At 33.1% G+C, this 18,497-nt stretch overlaps 2 protein-coding genes across 5 annotated transcripts; both read left to right on the plus strand.

Moving 5' to 3' along the window:
• Positions 1-1,012: 1,012 nt before the first annotated feature.
• Positions 1,013-5,464, plus strand: LOC111275537 (vacuolar cation/proton exchanger 5-like). 2 transcript variants are annotated; one of them, XM_022860913.2, is made up of 13 exons: positions 1,013-1,459; positions 1,880-2,031; positions 2,145-2,408; positions 2,489-2,556; positions 2,653-2,681; positions 2,833-3,029; positions 3,115-3,327; positions 3,444-3,584; positions 4,064-4,180; positions 4,251-4,304; positions 4,660-4,776; positions 4,924-5,020; positions 5,103-5,464. In XM_022860913.2, the coding sequence occupies exons 2-13, from the start codon at positions 1,990-1,992 to the stop codon at positions 5,126-5,128; spliced, it is 1,365 nt and encodes a 454-aa protein (XP_022716648.1). In that variant the 5' UTR covers positions 1,013-1,459; positions 1,880-1,989; the 3' UTR covers positions 5,129-5,464. The 2 variants fall into 2 exon arrangements, with proteins under 2 accessions (XP_022716648.1, XP_022716650.1); XM_022860915.2 differs by having other exon boundaries at positions 2,148-2,408.
• Positions 5,465-6,063: 599 nt separating this feature from the next.
• On the plus strand, positions 6,064-12,848 carry LOC111275536 (putative amino acid permease 7). Of its 3 annotated transcripts, none has more exons than XM_022860903.2 (7): positions 6,064-6,374; positions 7,004-7,240; positions 7,877-7,970; positions 10,962-11,176; positions 11,524-11,657; positions 11,786-12,013; positions 12,209-12,792. In XM_022860903.2, exons 1-7 carry the CDS (start codon positions 6,185-6,187, stop codon positions 12,608-12,610), a joined length of 1,500 nt encoding a protein of 499 aa, XP_022716638.1. In that variant the 5' UTR covers positions 6,064-6,184; the 3' UTR covers positions 12,611-12,792. The 3 variants fall into 3 exon arrangements, with proteins under 3 accessions (XP_022716638.1, XP_089610536.1, XP_022716639.2); XM_089754410.1 differs by lacking the exons at positions 6,064-6,374; positions 7,004-7,240; positions 7,877-7,970 and adding exons at positions 10,004-10,088; positions 10,183-10,407; positions 10,532-10,625 and having other exon boundaries at positions 12,209-12,844; XM_022860904.2 differs by lacking the exons at positions 6,064-6,374; positions 7,004-7,240; positions 7,877-7,970 and adding exons at positions 10,067-10,407; positions 10,532-10,625 and having other exon boundaries at positions 12,209-12,848.
• Positions 12,849-18,497: the final 5,649 nt, after the last annotated feature.

The following is an 18,497-nucleotide window of genomic DNA, read 5'->3' on the forward strand; positions in this document are numbered from 1 at the left end:
AAAAAAAGCTCTTTGTCCTTAATTTGAAATTGAATTCTCTTGAACTTGAAACGATTTTATTGAAATTAAATATTCAATAGTAGTAGATTGAATTGATTCATCACCTGTGATAGAAGTTAGGAATAATAAGATGAAAATTACTTTTAATAATAAAAAAATTTATCTCATTTATTTGAGTGAAATTTTAAATTACATCAGTGAATTTTTTAAGATATATTAAAAAATAAAAATTAATATAATAAAAAATTATGTTATAAAAATATATATGATAGATTCTTAAAAATATTTGTAAAATTTAAAAATTTCATTGATAAAAAAAAAAAAAAAACTCATAATAAAAGTTAAAAAGGGAACAATATTGAGTGCATTTTAAGTAATAAGTTTAGGTTTTTGAGGATTGATTGATCGATCGAATTAATGGTTTGTTAGGTTCCAAAGGGATTTTCAATGAATTGGATGAAAAATTGATGAAACCAATAAAAAGATAAATGAAAAAAAAAATAGTTTCAAGATTTATTTTATTATTTAATATTTTTAATATAAATAATAAAATTTGAATCTTTTAAATTTTTAATTTTGTGTTAAAGACTAAACCATTAAGTAACCTAAATACATACTATTTTAAGTATTTATCATATTTAATATGAAAATGATGAATTTAATATTATAGTTTCATTGAAATAGGAGTAATTAACCGATGAATGGTGAGATAGTTTTTGAAGGAGGAAAAAAAGAAAAAATTTGATTAATGACAGTGTCATAAATAAATAAATAAATATATTTATTAAATTTGATTAATGCATTGTTAAATGCAAGGCATAAAATATTAATAAAATCAATAGAGGCGCGACCCTGCGAAACTTCCTGGAAGCTGCAGTTTTCCAAGCCAACACATATTATTAAAAATCATAAGCCAACGGATTTCCTTACCAACCTTTTTTATTTATATTTTTCTAATAAAAAATTAAATAATATATTTCTTTTAAAATCTTGCTAAGAATAGGATCCTAGCACAGGCACAACACAACACTTTCTTGTCTTAATAATCTAATCTGAACTCAGCCCTTTTCCTCACATTATTGTTATGTTATCATAGATAGATTTTTTTTTTTTTTTTCATTTTCTTCAACCTTCAAAAACACAAGCGTAGATTTTTTTCTTCTCTTTTTCTTCAACCTTCGAAAACACTAGCACTTCAAATTACTAGGAAAAAATACACGAGGAAAACGGAGAATCACAAGCTTACTATTCTACATATACCCCTCACCTAAAGCGGCTTTCATTTTAGAATCTGGTCTTGTTCCTACCCTCCCCTTTGAGGGTTCTCTTTCTTACCAAAAGAAAAATACCTTCGATTTTTCTTTTCGGTGAAGAAAAGTATTCACTTTCTTTTGTTTTTTGTTTCCTGGGGTTTTTTAATTCATACCCATTTCAGCAATTCCAAAGATTTGCAATAAAGGTTACTTCTTTCTCAGATCCGTTGCCGTTTCAGTCCTTTTGTTTCTTTCCTCTGTATTTTGGATTCTTTGTTAAGCATTGACATTGATATTTGATGCAATTTATGCACTTGAACAAAAACAAGAATAAAATTTTTTTCCTATTTTATTCTATTTTATGCTGTTGATTGTTTGGAATTGCATCCTTTAATAGTTTGTTGGATTGATTTGATGTTGTAGGTCTTTATTAGATGCATATAAGGCATGGAAATCAAAATCTTTAAGTTTGTTATTATAATTCGTAGACAAGTATAATAGAGGAATAAACTTGAAAGATGAGATCTTGATTTAGAATTGCATTAATTTATTACAATTTCTGGGTGTGTTAAGCATACTTTCTAATGTTATGGTTTTTTTTTTTTTTTTTTTGGCACAAATTTCAGTTGTGCTTATGTTATTTAGATCTTGGGGAATTAAAACCCAGGCGCTGGATTTTGTGATGCTTTTTATGTTAATGGCTGTGGAGAACTTGTTACTCTTTTGATACGTGAAGATGGATTACAAGTTGCAAGTCAGAGTCCAATCCCACCTTGAAGTACGTTATTCTTCATTTTTTAATGTTTTGGTTGGGAGATATGCATTTTGATTTGCTAATTCTTTTGAGTGTTTTCGAGCCTCTATTTCTAATTTTTTTAGTGCTTATTGTAGCAGATGGGATCACTAGATGATAGGTCAATGGGTGATCTCGATGATGAGTGCCTCTATTCCGCTGAAATGGATGCTCAAAAGACACAGTCAACTGATTCGAATGAACAAGTATCGCTTTCTAGTAGTTTGCCTGTTGCTGGTAATAAAATGATAAGGAACGGTGTCTATAAGAGCATAAAGACTGTAGTTTTCTCAAATAAACTCAACTTGCTAATGCCGTTTGGGCCTCTAGCAATCCTGGTTCATAAGATGACTGCGCATAACGTGAGTTTTAGTTTTGATTCTCTTTCCTTGCTTGGTTTTCGTTTTCATTTAAGTTGTTTAATTGCTGAGGTGGATTGCAGGGGTGGGTCTTCTTTCTAAGTTTACTGGGTATAACACCTTTGGCAGAGCGTTTGGGTTATGCTACTGAGTAAGGATTCATATTCTTTAATTTGAATTTGGTCTCTTGATGCTACCCATTGCACTATTGACACATAACATTGCCTTTTCATTTGATTGAATTTAGGCAGTTGGCTTTTTACACTGGACCTACAGGTTTTTTTTTATCCTTAATTCTTGTTGACTTTTGTTATTTGTTGGATTAAGAAACTAGTTTGTTGATTTGAAAATGCTTGCAAGATGCCTTTTAAAGTGCTCATAAATTTCATGTCAGCAATGGTCTTTAATATGTTGAAATTAATTGCAGTTGGTGGTCTTCTAAATGCTACATTTGGGAATGCAACCGAACTGATTATTTCGATTTATGCACTGAAAAGTGGAATGATACGTGTTGTTCAGTTGTCATTGTTGGGCTCAATTTTGTCAAACATGCTGCTTGTTCTTGGATGTGCATTCTTTTGCGGTGGGCTTGTATATCCTGGAAAGGAACAGGCTTTTAGTAAGGTAAACATATTGGCATGTTGTCGGATTTTAATTCTTCTTTATTTCCTTATTTGGTCGCTCTAAACTGAAGTAAATTTACGTTCAGGCCACAGCTGTTGTTAACTCAGGACTGCTGCTAATGGCAGTCATGGGCCTCCTGTTCCCAGCAGTCCTCTACTACACACACACTGAACGGCATGCTGGGAAGTCAGAGTTGGCTCTTTCAAGATTTAGCAGTTGTATTATGCTTCTAGCCTATGCAGCCTATCTTGTTTTCCAGTTAAAAAGTCAAAAAGATCTCTATGTCCCTATTGGCGAGGTTGGTTATCATTGTTATTAATATCTTTTGAATATAATAAAGTACTTGCCTTGCTTTTTGTCTCCCAAGTATTTTGTGTAGAAAACTTAGTGTTGTGGCAAATGGTGTGATATCAGGAAGGAAGTCAGAATGAGCAGAACGCAAATGATGATGATGATGAAGCACCAGAGATCTCCAAATGGGAATCAATCATTTGGCTTGCAATCATGACTGCTTGGATCTCTATCCTATCAGACTACTTGGTGGATGCCATGCAGGTAACATTTGGTTTTTAATCTTTCCTCTTCTTGGTTAATGATATGGATATGTTAAAATATTTGAGATCATAGGTCACTTATGGAATTAGCTTGTTAAATTCTGGAGCCATTACCAAATTAATCAGTGAATGTTACATCGTGCACTGGTGCTAAAATACTGGTTTGATGATATGCATCCACTTAGTGTCATGTTTAGGAGCAAACGGTTGGTAGGGTGGGCCTGAACAGGGAATGGGTGTCCCTTAGATTTGAAGCATACTTAAGGGATTTAGTCAAACCAATCCGAATAATGAACATGAATCCTTGACATGAATAGCATGTAAGATTGTTAGAGGTCCACATCTGCATGTGTTAACAGCCGATGTAAGTAGTTAGCACTTGGCAGTTTTTAAGATTGCTTTTTAACAAAATTATATTCTTAAAGGTATGTGCTGGTTGCTTTTATGTGATCTTTCTTTTGTTTGATTGTTGTTTCTCAGGGTGCATCTGAGGCATGGGGTGTGCCAATTTCATTTATTAGTGTTATCTTGCTTCCTATTATTGGCAATGCTGCAGAGCATGCAAGTGCTATTATGTTTGCCATGAAAAACAAGCTTGTAAGTGATTCTCTTACTGTTCATTTCATAAAAATTTTATATCCTGCTAATTAATTGAATTTCTCTGCAGGACATATCCTTGGGAGTGGCAATAGGGTCATCAACTCAGATTTCTATGTTTGGGGTAGGTGCTGTACATTGGATATGCCCAATTTGTATTAATGTTATCACATTATGTCATATACTGTCTGATGTCAGGATTTGTTGGGTTTACTTTTGATTTTATTGTTTGATTGCCTTAGCACCAACTACTGAAGCACACATTTTTCATTCTTGTATGTGTATCTCTTAGCTAGGGTGGTTCTGTGATTGTCAGTTATTCAGCAATCTCCACTCTTTTTATATGACAACTTCTAATGATTTGGAGTGTGAAGTTGAAACTAAGCCATTTGTTTTTTATTTTTATTTTTATTTTTATGGCTAATGTGTTGTTTCTTTTGCCTTGGTTTTCTAAACCTTTATCCTCGTTGAATCTGCAGATTCCTTTTTGTGTTGTTATTGGGTGGATGATGGGGCAGGAAATGGACTTAAACTTCCAGCTGTTTGAGACGGCAACTCTGTTCATAACTGTTATAGTTGTAGCCTTTTTTCTGCAGGTTGGTAGATGAAGAATGCAAGCAATCTTCAAATATGAAAAGGGGAAAAAAAAAAAAAAGATGAGACTTTGAATACTAGTTTAGGCCAGAAGGCATTGGGAAGTAAATGAAGTAAATTTTTTTATATTATTTTTTGCTTTTCTGCAGGAGGGAACGTCTAACTACTTCAAAGGACTAATGCTTATTCTTTGCTATCTGATAGTAGCTGCAAGTTTCTTTGTACATGAAGATACTTCTTCAAGTGGTCAGTTTTCCATTTACTTTGCTCCTAATCTCTCTTTTGGTTTCTCTTTCATGGCTGTGCTGTAATTAATTCAATGTTACAGGTGAAAGCAAGCAACCGAAGACGTGATCAATGAAGCAGTTGAATTAAGGGGCGGAATTTTGAACCTGGATAGAGAAAAGGCCTTGGATCCAAAGAACTTTGTCCCACAAGCTGGTGTAAATATTTTGTTTCCAGATATTCCATTTTTCCAGCTGCTTATGCTTGTTCGGTTAATATTATTGAACGAGGGTCTTGTTCCTTATGTTGTTCTACCTTTCGATGTGGGAAGATGGCGAATTAGAGAGAGACTGTGTATACAGTAGGGAAGAAAAGGATTCTTTAAATTTTGATCGTGTTACGGAACACTAATTCTTGTGAACATCAAGGGACTGCATGCAATGAAATCGTTTCGTTGGTTTTCAATTTCTCTATCACTCTTGTGTATTGCTCAAGGATTCATAGCCAGAAATTGAATCCTTGAGATATACATGGGAGGGAGAGGGAGCAGTCATCTCTAACTAGCATAGGATTAATTAAGACACGAACCCAAGTACCGTGTAAAAGATGGATTTTATAGCAAGTTAAGTATAAATGTAAAAGTTTCATGTGAAACCTAAATACCTTCGTTTTTTCAGGAAATATTCATGAGAATTTGAGGTAATTTGAAACTAAAACGCAAATTAAGCTCCCAGCCGATGAAATGTTCACGAGACTTTGGATTAATATTTCAAGATATGATACAACTAGCTTGCAAGTTGAAAACAACTTTGGCAAATATCGATGGACCAAAATAACAAATGGCCCAAACCGAATCCCATCCAAACTTGATTCAACGGGCGATGGCTCTAAAAGTTGAAGTTATTCAACGGGAAATTTGGATTTTTCAAATATATGATGCAACAAAGGAAAAGAAAAAAAAAAACTTTATTTGTCAATCTGACATCTATTCACAATGTGTGAATTTTGCGTGCTTAAACGCTACAGAATGCAATTATTTTTTAGTTTTCTTTTTTTTTTTTTTATAGTAAAGTGAAATAACAATGTTAGAATATTATATCAGCTAATAAATCTGGTAAGTTAACTCACCTAACCTTCAATTACGTACAGGAAATAAAGCATCGTGAGTTGACATTTCTTTTCGTTATGTTTGAAGAGATAAAATATCTTGTTTCTTTTGCTTTCATTCTTGAGCATTGCCTATTGGAAAACACAATAACAATTGTTGTCGAATCAAAGACATCGGACATGGGTGAAGAAGAAGAAGACAACCAGTCTCCATTACTGCCCAGTTCTTCCTCAGGTGGAGTATCAACAGTGCCCGTCAAAAGAACTGGTATGTTCAAAATGACCCTTTTTCTCTTTTTTTCCTTTTCACTGTGACTCTATGGATAGTTCATAGGTTTCATATCTCAATATTGCAAGAAAAAGAAATTAATTGATCTGATAAGACCCTTTTTATTTTCTTATCAGTCATTAACTAATGTTCTGATGACTAGGAGAAAGTGTTTTCCTTATTTCCCAGTTCTTACTTTCCTAGTTCGTCTTTGCAAGCTTAATGAATAAAAACGTTAGTTGATTCTGCAGATGTTTTAATTAGTTCTTTTTTTGAATTCAAGTGTTCCTACATTTATTTTATTACCAATGCTGATTAACTTGCAAATCCATGATATTTACTGCAGCTTAACTTCAACCTGTAAGAAACTCAATTAAAATTATTAGTCATGTAAAACATCTTTACTCAACATCTGCCTTCTTCATAATTAGTTCAATTAGTATTTCTTTTGGTGAAAGAACTGCCCAAATCTGCCCAATCTTTAGTAGGCAGATTTTCAACCACTTTTGGAAATTGGTAGTATCTTCCGTAAAAGCAATCAATCAATAATTTTCTTTTTTATTTTCCATATATATATATATATATATATACAGCTAACTTATTTATTTATTTGACGTGTGATTGTAAAGGGACTATTTGGACAGCAATAGCACACATCATAACAGGAGTGATAGGGGCAGGAGTTCTATCCCTTGCGTGGAGCACTGCTCAACTAGGATGGATAGCAGGCCCAATCTCCATGTTTGTCTTTGCAGGCATTACTCTTGTTTCTACCTCCCTTCTGTGTGACTGCTACATGTATCCTGACCCTGAACACGGCCCCAACAGAGTCAAATCTTACATGGATGCTGTCCGTTTGTATTTGGGTAACCAAATCCTATTCTTTCATCTATCCCAGCCATCACTAGTTTTCAGTCTCTAATTCTAGATTATTGGTGATTTATAGGTGTGCTTTGGAAATTGGAAAAAGGAAAGAAGAATAGGAATCAGAAAAAATAAATAAATAAATAAATTTTGGATATATTTGACATAATAGAAAAAATGACATATTTCTTCCTTGTTCATAAATTTCAATTTCCAAAGATAATAATAATAATAATAAAAATACTACTAGTATATTTTAAAAGATAAGATTGCTTCTTGGATTAAACTTCATTAGTTAGGCTACTCGTCTTCTCCAAGTTTATTAATGTACTACTATATATGCAGTGCTTCTGTTTCTCTTTGATACAAGAAAATATTCTCTAATTCTTTTGTATAGAAAAAGATGAATATCTTGAGAAGCCCAGCACTAAAATATTTTGATAATGGGGGTAGATTCATATTGAAGCAAAATTTTTAATGCTTCAGTCCCAATAATGGAAATGCAGGCTTACCCATTTATGGTTTCTGTCTAACTATACATTGCAAATTTGATGGTAATTGTTTCTAAGTTTGAACTTTAGAAGAATATATGTATATATATAAATATGAAAACATGGAAAAAATTGCATTCATTGCAGGAGAGAAGAATCACAAAGTTTGTGGTGTAATTGCTCAGGAAAGCTTGTATGGGACTGCCATTGCCTATGTTATCACCTCTGCTAGCAGCATCAAGTATGATTCTATTCTTTCTGTCTTTAATTAATTTTTTTATATATATATATTTATATTTATGATTCAGTAGAGAGTAGAGATCCATCATTGATGTGGGTGTGGCTGTCGGTTCTTCTTCTTTTGAACATGCATGTACTTGCATATGATCAGTTGCCTTGACCCAACGTTCCTGCTAATTACTATCCTTAAACTTCATGGGTTTTAATTATAAAAACTTTTTCACCACATCAAGAAGTGAAGAACAAAAAACGTTACTTATCATCAGACTTAATTTCATCATGCTTTCTCTCCTCTCGTTTCAAAGATCTATAGCGGTCTTGGTTTGAACTTTATATGAGATACGCCTCTTGTTTTCCAAAAGCACAAATAATTTTTTTCCATGCACAAAATGAGTACCAACTACAGACTATTTTATTATGTATTGATCTTGTGATGCAATTCTGTGGATATATAGATGAATGGAAAATTGCAGGGTTTTCTTAAATGTTCAATTTAATCTTCTTATATATATATATATATATATAAATATATATATATATATATATATATATATAAACTTTGTCCAAGGGTCCACTCCATGCTTTCATTTCTAGTGGGCTCAAATCAAGTGGAGCTGTGATATGATTTTTGGGATTTTCTTCATGGACAAAACCATTAGGCTATTTGTACCCAAACGAAACATTGGCCCTCTTATTGTTGCACGGACATGACAGCAAACATTGCAAGTAATGTTGTGACAATTGGGCCATCATGGGCTTTTCCAATCAGCCTTTTTTTTTCTTTGGGGGTCCAACCTTCTAAATCAACTTTGTTTACGTATGTATTTATTCAGGAGGCTTACGAAAGCCCACAAAAAAATTAAAGAGGGGTAGAGTTTATATAAGGCTGCGTCATTGCATGGGATGGATTATATGATTTCCTTTCATTGTCTCTCGTTCTCGTTCAGCTTGAATACGACAAGCAACAACTAGGCTTAAGATGATTAATCTAGTCTGACCTAACATGCAATCAGGATACCATGAATTAATCTAAGCTTCTTGCCGCTGGATTCAAAGTGTCAAGATTTCAACAGAAATGAAAGGTACATGGGATGAAAAAGCTTTTGTTTTGAGTAGACTAAATTAAGAACACGAAAGTGTATTGGAGAAAAAACAGGTGAAAGTTACTCGATCCGGAGATTCTAAAGCTATATATGGTTGTTGCACTGACCCTGCCCCTATGAGCTAACCAGGGTCCGAGTAACTGCAACAAACTAGAATGACAGACCATTGCTCAATTATATATTGTGAAAAAACTAAGAAATAAATTAGTGTGGAAATTGAATGTATGTTGGAAAACTGCTTATTGAGAATTATACAAGAAGTTTAGGTTTATATACAACTAACTAGGGGTTAAACTAGGAAACTAAATCTTCCTAAAAAACTAATCCTATAATTGAGGGATTATCTATCCTAATTTTAGAGATACAAATACTTAATTCTAGAGATACAAATATAAATATACAGATTACAAGATTACAACCAGCCGTAAATAAGTGTTTTCCCACATATATACATGGGAGGGCCGAAACTAATTTGACTGGAGAGATTGTCACGTTGATGACAAACACCTGATCCTTGGTCATTCTTTGTGGTTTCCTATTCCATGTGTTTATGATTACTTCAAGCTGTTGCTAACTTATGTGGGTGGCAGTATATATACGAACTAACTAGACTGAGAATCCTAGAAGGTGGTATGGATTTGATGGATCTATGTCTATATTATAGAAAATGCCTCATGATTCATGAATGAGGTTCACTCAATTGATTTCCTATGACCAAAAACCAACTCAAGAGTCAAGATAATAATGGAGGGGATGAAATTAATGTATTTCAGGGAGAGAAGGAAAAGATATACTAGTAATACATCATATATAGCTTTTTAGTCTCATGACGTATGCTGCCACATTTAGTTTTCTATTGAATATGGCCTTAGACCCTTTATATTGGGCATACAGGTGGTAAATTTTTTACCAAAATCGATAGCCTACTTTGAAGGACTGGATTACAATGGCAGTTCAACACTCCCTCAAACTGGCTAATGGCACCTGTAACGATGATGGACATCCTTCAAGAACTCGTATCGGCGATTTTAGGACTATTGCATTTTATTTGGTATTATGCTGTTGTTTTGGTCCAACCTTTAATTTTACGGTCTGTGGGAACTCAATCAGGAACCTTGTGGAGCTGTGTGGCTCACATAATCACTGCTGTTATTGGCTCTGGAGTTGTGTCTTTGGCATGGAGTACTTCACAGCTAGGATGGATAGCAGGGCCTACTGCTCTGCTTATTTTTGCTGTTATCACCTGTCTTTCTGCCTTCCTTCTTAGTGATTGTTATAGGTCTGATGACGGAACACGAAACAAGTCTTACATGGACGCTGTTGAACTCTATCTTGGTAGCTAAAAACTAAACTTTTAACTCTTTTTCTTCTTGCTAAAATCCTCTCTAGTTTCCATTGTTAGGATATACAGATGTAGTTCTTTCATCCTTCCTATGGAGTCTAATGACGGATAGTTCAGGTAGAAACAGGACATGGGTGTGTGCTTTGCTTCAAAACCTCAGCTTGTATGGGATTGATATTGCTTATGTAATTACTACTTCAAACAGTATAAGGTACTTGGTGAATCCCTTATTTTCCCCATTATTTATCAGCACTTTGCAGTGGAAAGTGCAGAAATGTATTTGGTATTTAAGAAATCTTGAGGACACAACTCTATCTTTTCTCCTTTCTGTTTTCCACCTTATAATAGTTACTATGTATTCATTCTTCTAGAATGCCCCTTGCAAGATTTATTTCATGTGGCCATCTTTAAATTCATCTATTTTGTCCCTTTTAATCCCTAATCCTTGTGTCTGCTTTTCTTTCCTGTTAACTGCAAATGGCTTTAGATTGATAAGGATCCTTAAGCTTAATTCTTTTATGTTTATTTTGTTTTTGGCCTAATACAGAGCAATTCAGAAATCAAACTGTTATCACAGAGAAGGGCACAATGCTCCATGTTCATATGGAGATACTTACTATATGCTGCTATTTGGAGCTCTTCAGGTTGTAATGTCACAGATACCAGATTTCCAGAACATGGAATGGCTTTCAGTGGTTGCTGCAATCATGTCCTTTACTTACTCTTTCATAGGATTTGCACTTGGGTTTGCACAAGTGATAGGTATAACTGTGAATTTGCCTTTAATTTTCCACTTATTCAAACTTTATGGTGCCCTACTAGAAATTCGAATTCCATATTTCTATTATTGATTAATGAGACCTGAGAAGATATGTTATATATATCTTAACACTCATGTTTCTATTATATTTCATATTTCATATTTCAAATTCCATATTTCTTTTATACATCTGTATGGCACTGATATAACTATCAAACCAAATCAAAACACCGAACAGGAATCTATAATTCAAATGTTAAATTTTGTTTTTAATATCTTAAGTTTATTAGACAATGAAAATCATAACTAGAGTATGAATTTGCATTAAGACTCATGTTTCCAATTGCAGAAAATGGAACGATTAAAGGGAGTATAACTGGAGTGCCCACTGCCAATATTGCTGATAAACTATGGTTAGCATTCCAGGCCCTTGGAGACATTGCATTTGCCTATCCATATTCAATCATTCTTATAGAAATACAGGTATGGCTTCATTTCTTTTATAAATGAAACAGGAATATGGACAAAAACAAGATATTTTCACGATACCTGAGATGTGAAGCATCACAAATTTAGGATATAAACTGAACCATAAAATTGTTTTACTGTAGGATACTTTGAAGTCACCACCACCGGAGAACAAGACCATGGAAAAGGCCTCAATGATTGCAATCTTTACTACAACATTCTTCTACCTCTGTTGTGGATGCTTGGGATATGCTGCCTTCGGCAACAATACACCTGGAAATCTCTTGACAGGATTTGGATTTTATGAGCCTTACTGGCTCATTGATTTTGCTAATGCTTGCATAGTGCTTCACCTTGTGGGAGGATATCAGGTACGTTCATGGTGTATTGAAATTCCTCAAATTTTGGAGCATAGCTCTGTGATTGACAATGTGAATCTTTTCTGATAAAGTCGAATGACAAGGAGAAGAGCACGTTGGCAAACTTCTTGAAAACTTAAATGGAAGTTACAAGGATTATATAAAATTTGCTTAGAATCATGTTTCACCTAATATTTTTCCTGTCAGATTTTTAGTCAGCCAGTGTTTGCATTTGTGGAGAGATGGTGTACCAAGAAGTACCCAAGCAGTGGATTCGTGAATAACTTCTATACGTTCAAACTCCCATTGTTGCCTTCATTTCAGATAAGTCCCTTGAAGCTATGCTTTCGAACAGCCTATGTTGCATCGACAACTGCTATTGCAATGATCTTCCCATATTTCAACCAGGTATTAGGACTGCTAGGGGCATTGAACTTTTGGCCTTTGACTATATATTTTCCCGTGGAAATGTACTTTGTGCAGAAAAAAATTCAACCCTGGACCAGAAAATGGATTATTCTTAGGAGTTTCAGCTTTTTTTGCTTGCTTGTGTCAATAGTGGGCTTGATAGGGTCGATTCAAGGACTTATTAGTGCAAAATTTGGATAATCGCATTCTTGACTGCAAAGAAAAACTATATAATACGTATACTTGAATGTATTTCATGGAAACAGCGAATGTAACTCTAAGCTTGATATTGGATTTTACAGACATATCAAGCTTTTCAAAATACAGCTAAATCTACAAATATGTTAAGTTCTTCATACAAGCAGAAAAGAATGTTACATTCAGCTGTCAAATTGTGTTCAATGATGGTTAACCTACGTTGAAATATAAATGGTTATAAAATGTGGATAAAAGAGAAAAACATATGAGCAATTCGACATGCACAAACTGGTAGGGCGGTAGCTCCCCATGGTATCAAAATTAATTGCTTTCTTTAAGGAAAAAAGGAAAGTTGTTCCTATCAATCAAGGAGAATGAGAGTTGTCATCCTTTGACGTCCCAAAAGCAAGTATAAAATATTCTTGGAAGAAGAAAAGTCAAGCACCAGGGGACAAGTGGCGTTAGGTTATGACTGAAACTAGAATGTGACAACAGTAACAGTGATAAAGACGAGGAAGGAAGATGCCCCGTTCGGCTGAAAGACTACTGAATTAACAATAAACTAAATGTTGACAAGCCAAGAAGACCAAGTACTAGGCTTTTACATGGAATGGCAGCCATATATCTATGTTTGTTGGTTTTGTAATTTGTATAAAGGTTTGAAAAAAGAAACCTTTGATATCTGAGGCATTGATAGACACTCAGATAATAGCAAAGAACACATGCAAGCCTCTAAGCATACACGCGATTAGCTTGTTCCTCATCTATAGATTCTCTAGAAAACTCATGCTTTCTTTGGTCTATGATCCTCTTCATGCCAAGATTACCAGCCTTGTTAGCCAAAGCAGCCAAATCTGCTCCAACAAACCCTGTTGTAGCCCTAGCTATTTTCAAAAGATCAAAAGAGCCTTCAAATATAAGATTTCGTGTAAGCACAAAATGTATCTAATGCCTGTTAATGATATTCTAATAATATTTTGATAATATTCTAGATTGATGATATTATTTTAATAATATTATAGTAATTTTTAGATTGATTTGATATTAATTTAGAGAATATTAGATATTGATTAAGTAATTATATGAATTGATTTAATTATTATTTTTATTATTGTATTTTCTATTTTGTAACAGTTTAGCTTATTCTCATCATTGGTTTATTCTCTTTTTTAAACTTCATTTTTTTTGCTTTCATGCTTCAATTTTTTGCGTTTCTCTTCCCATCTTTAAGATTCCTCTTTTAGATCAATATTCATAACTTCTCAAATTTCAATTTTTTTCAAAAGCTTAATGGCAGGTATTCAACGAGAAAATGTACAACTAATTTCCATTATTCTTGATGAAAATAACTACAATAGATAGGTTACAGCTGCGCGTAGTTATCTAAAAGGAATAAATTTATGACTTGTTACTGGAAAAGGCAAAGCACCAGAAAGAAAAAAAGAAAAATCTGACGATAAATTTGTAGATCGACTAGAGGAATATGAACTTAAGAATCATCAAATTCTGATATGGTTCACCAACACCACTGTTTCTTCTATCAATGTACATTTTGAGTGATTTGAACTTGCTAAAGATGCTTAAGATTTTCTTGTCACACGATATAACTCTACTACTCTTGTTCATCAATATCATATTTTAACCACTTTATTTTATCTTCGTCAAGAACCAAGTCAATAAATTGATGATTTTCATCCTAAAATGCAACATTTATAAGACTTGCTTGACAATTCTGAGCCAAAATACAAAGATGAAAATGATACTGGTAATTTTATTACTTATCAAAATTAAATTCATCTTATTCAATTTTTAATAGCACTTTAAGATGAATTTGAGATTATCAAGTCTTTACTTTTGCACCGATATACCTTACCAACTATGGATAATACTTATATGGAATTGATATCTAAGGAAACTTGATTGGGTATAAGTTGGACTTATAGTGTTGATACATTGTTGTTGTTGCTCCTCAGAAAAGTACTAGCATTACTTTCCACAAGTTTTATGTACGATGTGGGAGGACTAATCATCCCGTTTAGAAATGTATAGCTAAATATCATTATAACGGTAGTCTAATTCATGACCTTCGCACTAACAAGACTGCTGCGGTAACAACCACTAAACCAAACACTTCTAAGTCTTCTTTTGAGATCATTACAATCTCCACCATTGATTTTTGAACTTTATTCAATCAAGTATTATCTTGATCTCATGCTCCTACCATGTATGTTGCCACATCAGGTAATATTTGGTTATTTGATATTGCCTATAAAAATCATATGATTGCTAACCTTTCTTTATTCAAAAGCAAGATACATGTACCTAATGGTTCAATCATTAAAATATCAAATGGATCTGTCTTAAAAGCTAGCAACAATGGTATTATTGAAATATCAAAAGTATGTATATTTGACACTTACTTTGTTCCTAATCTTGCTTTAAAGTTACTTTTTGTTGGCCAACTTTGTGACCTTGGTCTTGATTTGCATTTTTCACAACAATATGGTTGTATTGTATAGGATCCTCAAATAGGTCAAAAAGTTAAGACAAAGCGTAAGGTTGAAACACTGTTTGAGCTTGAAACTTTGAAATTTTCATAACATTTGCTTATTGCTACTGCATCTCAAACAACTAACTCTTTAATTTTTTTAGATTTAAAGCATTTTAGGCTAAGAATTGTATCTTTTTCTCGAATAAAGTCACTTGCTTTAACCGGCATCTAAAGTAATGTTTTTCATGATATTTTTTATTGTTTGTCTTGTCAACTTGGAAAGCAAAGTGCTTTATCTTTTAATAAAAGTGATTTTATCTCATCTGCTCATTTTGATGTAGTCCATTATGATATTTGGGGTCCAGTTCCTATACCAACTTTAGGAGATTCATGTTACTTTGTTATATTTATTGATGATTTCTCTCGTTATGCTTGAATATATTTATTCAAGCAAAGAACTGGACTTCTATCCATTTTTTATGAATTCAATAACATGATATAAACTCAATTTTTAGGTTTAACAATGCTACTGAATATACAAAAATTAAGTTTCGTAACTTGTTAAAGGATGATGAGACTCTTCCTCATAGGTCTTGCCTATATACTTCATAATAAAATGGTCGAGCAAAAAGAAAATATTGTCATATTCTTGACACAGTTCATGCTGTTCTCATTTCTTCTTTTTTTCTTGAACATTTTTAGGGTGAAACTACTCTCACTGCTATTTACACTATTAATCATGTTTCTACACCAGTATTAGGCACACAGTCTCCTTATGAGTGTTTATACACTAAGATACCTAATTATCATTCTCTCAAAATTTTTAGATATACTTGCTTTATTTTACTTCTTGCTCATGAAAGGACTAAACTTGAACCTAAAGCTAGATTGTATTATTTTTTGGGTTATGATGTAAAACACAAAGGGTATAAGTGTTATGATCTAGTTTCTAAACATCTTTGCATCTCAAGACGTGTAGTTTTTTGGAAACATAAAAAGTTTACTAACATGTCCTCATTATATTGACCATGTTCCTCTCTGTGTATTTTTATAGATTCATTTTTTTATTTTTCTTCAAATAAAGAGACTATTATAGGTATTTTTTACTCAAACTATGATCCATCTTCTTTCACTTTTATTATGTCTGGTCTGACTAAGACTCTTATTGATGCAGTTGTCCCTTTCCTATACATATCACCTCCATTTCATCATTTCACTCAGGTAAGGGAACCCAACACTCAACTTCATAATTTTCACTGTTATTATGCTTTAGCCACGTTACATGAACCTCACAATTTTCGTGAAGCTGTCTCTAATCTTATGTGGTAGCAAGCATTGGCAAAAAAGCTTCAGGCTCTTAAAAAAATTTATACTTAAGATATTATTGAACGACCTTCTGATAAGTCAGTGATTGATTGTAAGTGAGCCTATAAGATCAAGACTAGATCTGATGGGTCAGTAGAACATTACAAAGCTCATCTTGTTGCTCGAAGATTTATACAAGAATATGATATTGACTATAAAGAGACTTTTACCTCAGTTGTACAACTCATATCTATTCGTTCACTATTAGTTGTTGCTACAGTTAGAAAGTGAATAACCTTTTAAATGGATATTAAAAATGCCTTTTTGAATGGTGATTTTGCCAAGAAAATCTATATGAAGCCACCTTCTAGTTCATCTGTACCTTTCAACATGGTTTATCATATTCGATGTGCTTTATATGGTCTTAAGTAAGCCCCTAAAGCTTAGTTCTCGAAGTTTAGTATCACTATTGCACAACTTGATTTTACATCTAGTAATCATGATTTTGCCCTTTTTACTCGAACTACTCACAATGATACTACTCTTCTCTTATTTTATGTGAATGACATGATCATTACTGGTAATGATGCAAATGGTATTTAAGATCAGAAGACTTTTCTTCATTCTAAGTTTGAGATGAAAGATCTTGGTCCTTGGAGTTATTTTTTTGGGCCTTGAAGTCACTAATGATTTTATTGGTTTATATTTGTCTCAAACAAAGTATGCTTCTGATCTTATTGCTCAAGCAAGTTTAACTAATAGCAAGATTACATCATCACCACTTAAACAGAATTTGAAGCTTTCTTTTTATGATGGTACACCATTTTCAAACCCTTATTTGTATTGAACTATGGTAGATAGTCTCATATACTTGATAGTTACTTGTCCAGATATTGCATATGCTATTCATCTAGTTAGTTAATTTCTGTCTACTCCTCAATCTACTCATTTTGTTACTATCCTCTGGATCCTACAATATGTCAAAGGTACTATGTTCCATGGTTTGCATTTTTCCTCTAGTTTCTCTTTGGACTTGCATTGTTATTATGATGTTGATTGGGTAGGAGATCCTACTGATCGTCATTCTACCATAAGCTATTGTTTCTTTCTTGATTTTTTTCTTATTTCTTGGTGAAGTAAAAACAAACTGTGATGTCCTACTCTAGCACTAAAATTGAGTATCGAGCTCTTGTAGATGCCACATCAAAACTTTAATAGTTACGATGACTACTTCAAGATATGAGTGTTTCTCATCACTCTAGTACTCCTATATTTTGTGACAATCAAAGTGCCATTCAGATAGCTCATAACGATATTTTTCATGAGCGTACTAAACATATTAAAATTAATTGTCACTTCATTCGTCATTATCTGTTTGCTTAAACTTTTCAACTTGTTCATGTTACCAGTGCTGATAAAAAAACAAATATCTTCACTAAATCACATCCACTTGGTCAATTTCTTATCCAAGTTTTCAAACTCAAATTGGCCTCCATATTGAGTTTACGGGGTGCCAATGATATTCTAGTAATATTCTAGATTGATGATATTATTCTAGTAATATTCTAGATTGATTTGATATTTATTTAGAAAATATTAAATATTGATTAGGTGATTATAGAAATTGATTTAATTATTATTTTTATTTATTATATTTTTTATTTTGTAACAATTTACCTTTGTATAAGTAAACTTTAAGCCTTATTGTAAAATACAAGTCATTACAATAAAATTTTCATCATTTTTCCTTTTTCGATGCGTAGCATTTTCATCCGGAACACCAAGAACAATCTCGCGATCAAATCGTCCAGGTCTCCGAAGTGCAGGGTCAACGGTATCGGGTCTATTGGTAGCTCCAATTACAATGACATAACGAGGTTTGGAATCAGAGCTCTCCGATCTTGACTCCTTATCATTTCGTTGCACAAGTCTATGAGACTTATCCATGCAAGTCATTAACTGTGTGACAATTCGGCCCTGTATCTCCCTCTGCAGATTTTTTCTTTTAGATGCAATGGCATCAATCTCATCAATGAAAACAATTGATGGAGCTGTCCTGTATGCTTTTGAGAAGAGTTCCCTGATATTTTCTTC

Source organism: Durio zibethinus, chromosome 25 (genome assembly GCF_047325235.1).
Source record: "Durio zibethinus cultivar Kanyao isolate XHJ-2024 chromosome 25, ASM4732523v1, whole genome shotgun sequence".
Classification (NCBI taxonomy): domain Eukaryota; kingdom Viridiplantae; phylum Streptophyta; class Magnoliopsida; order Malvales; family Malvaceae; genus Durio; species Durio zibethinus.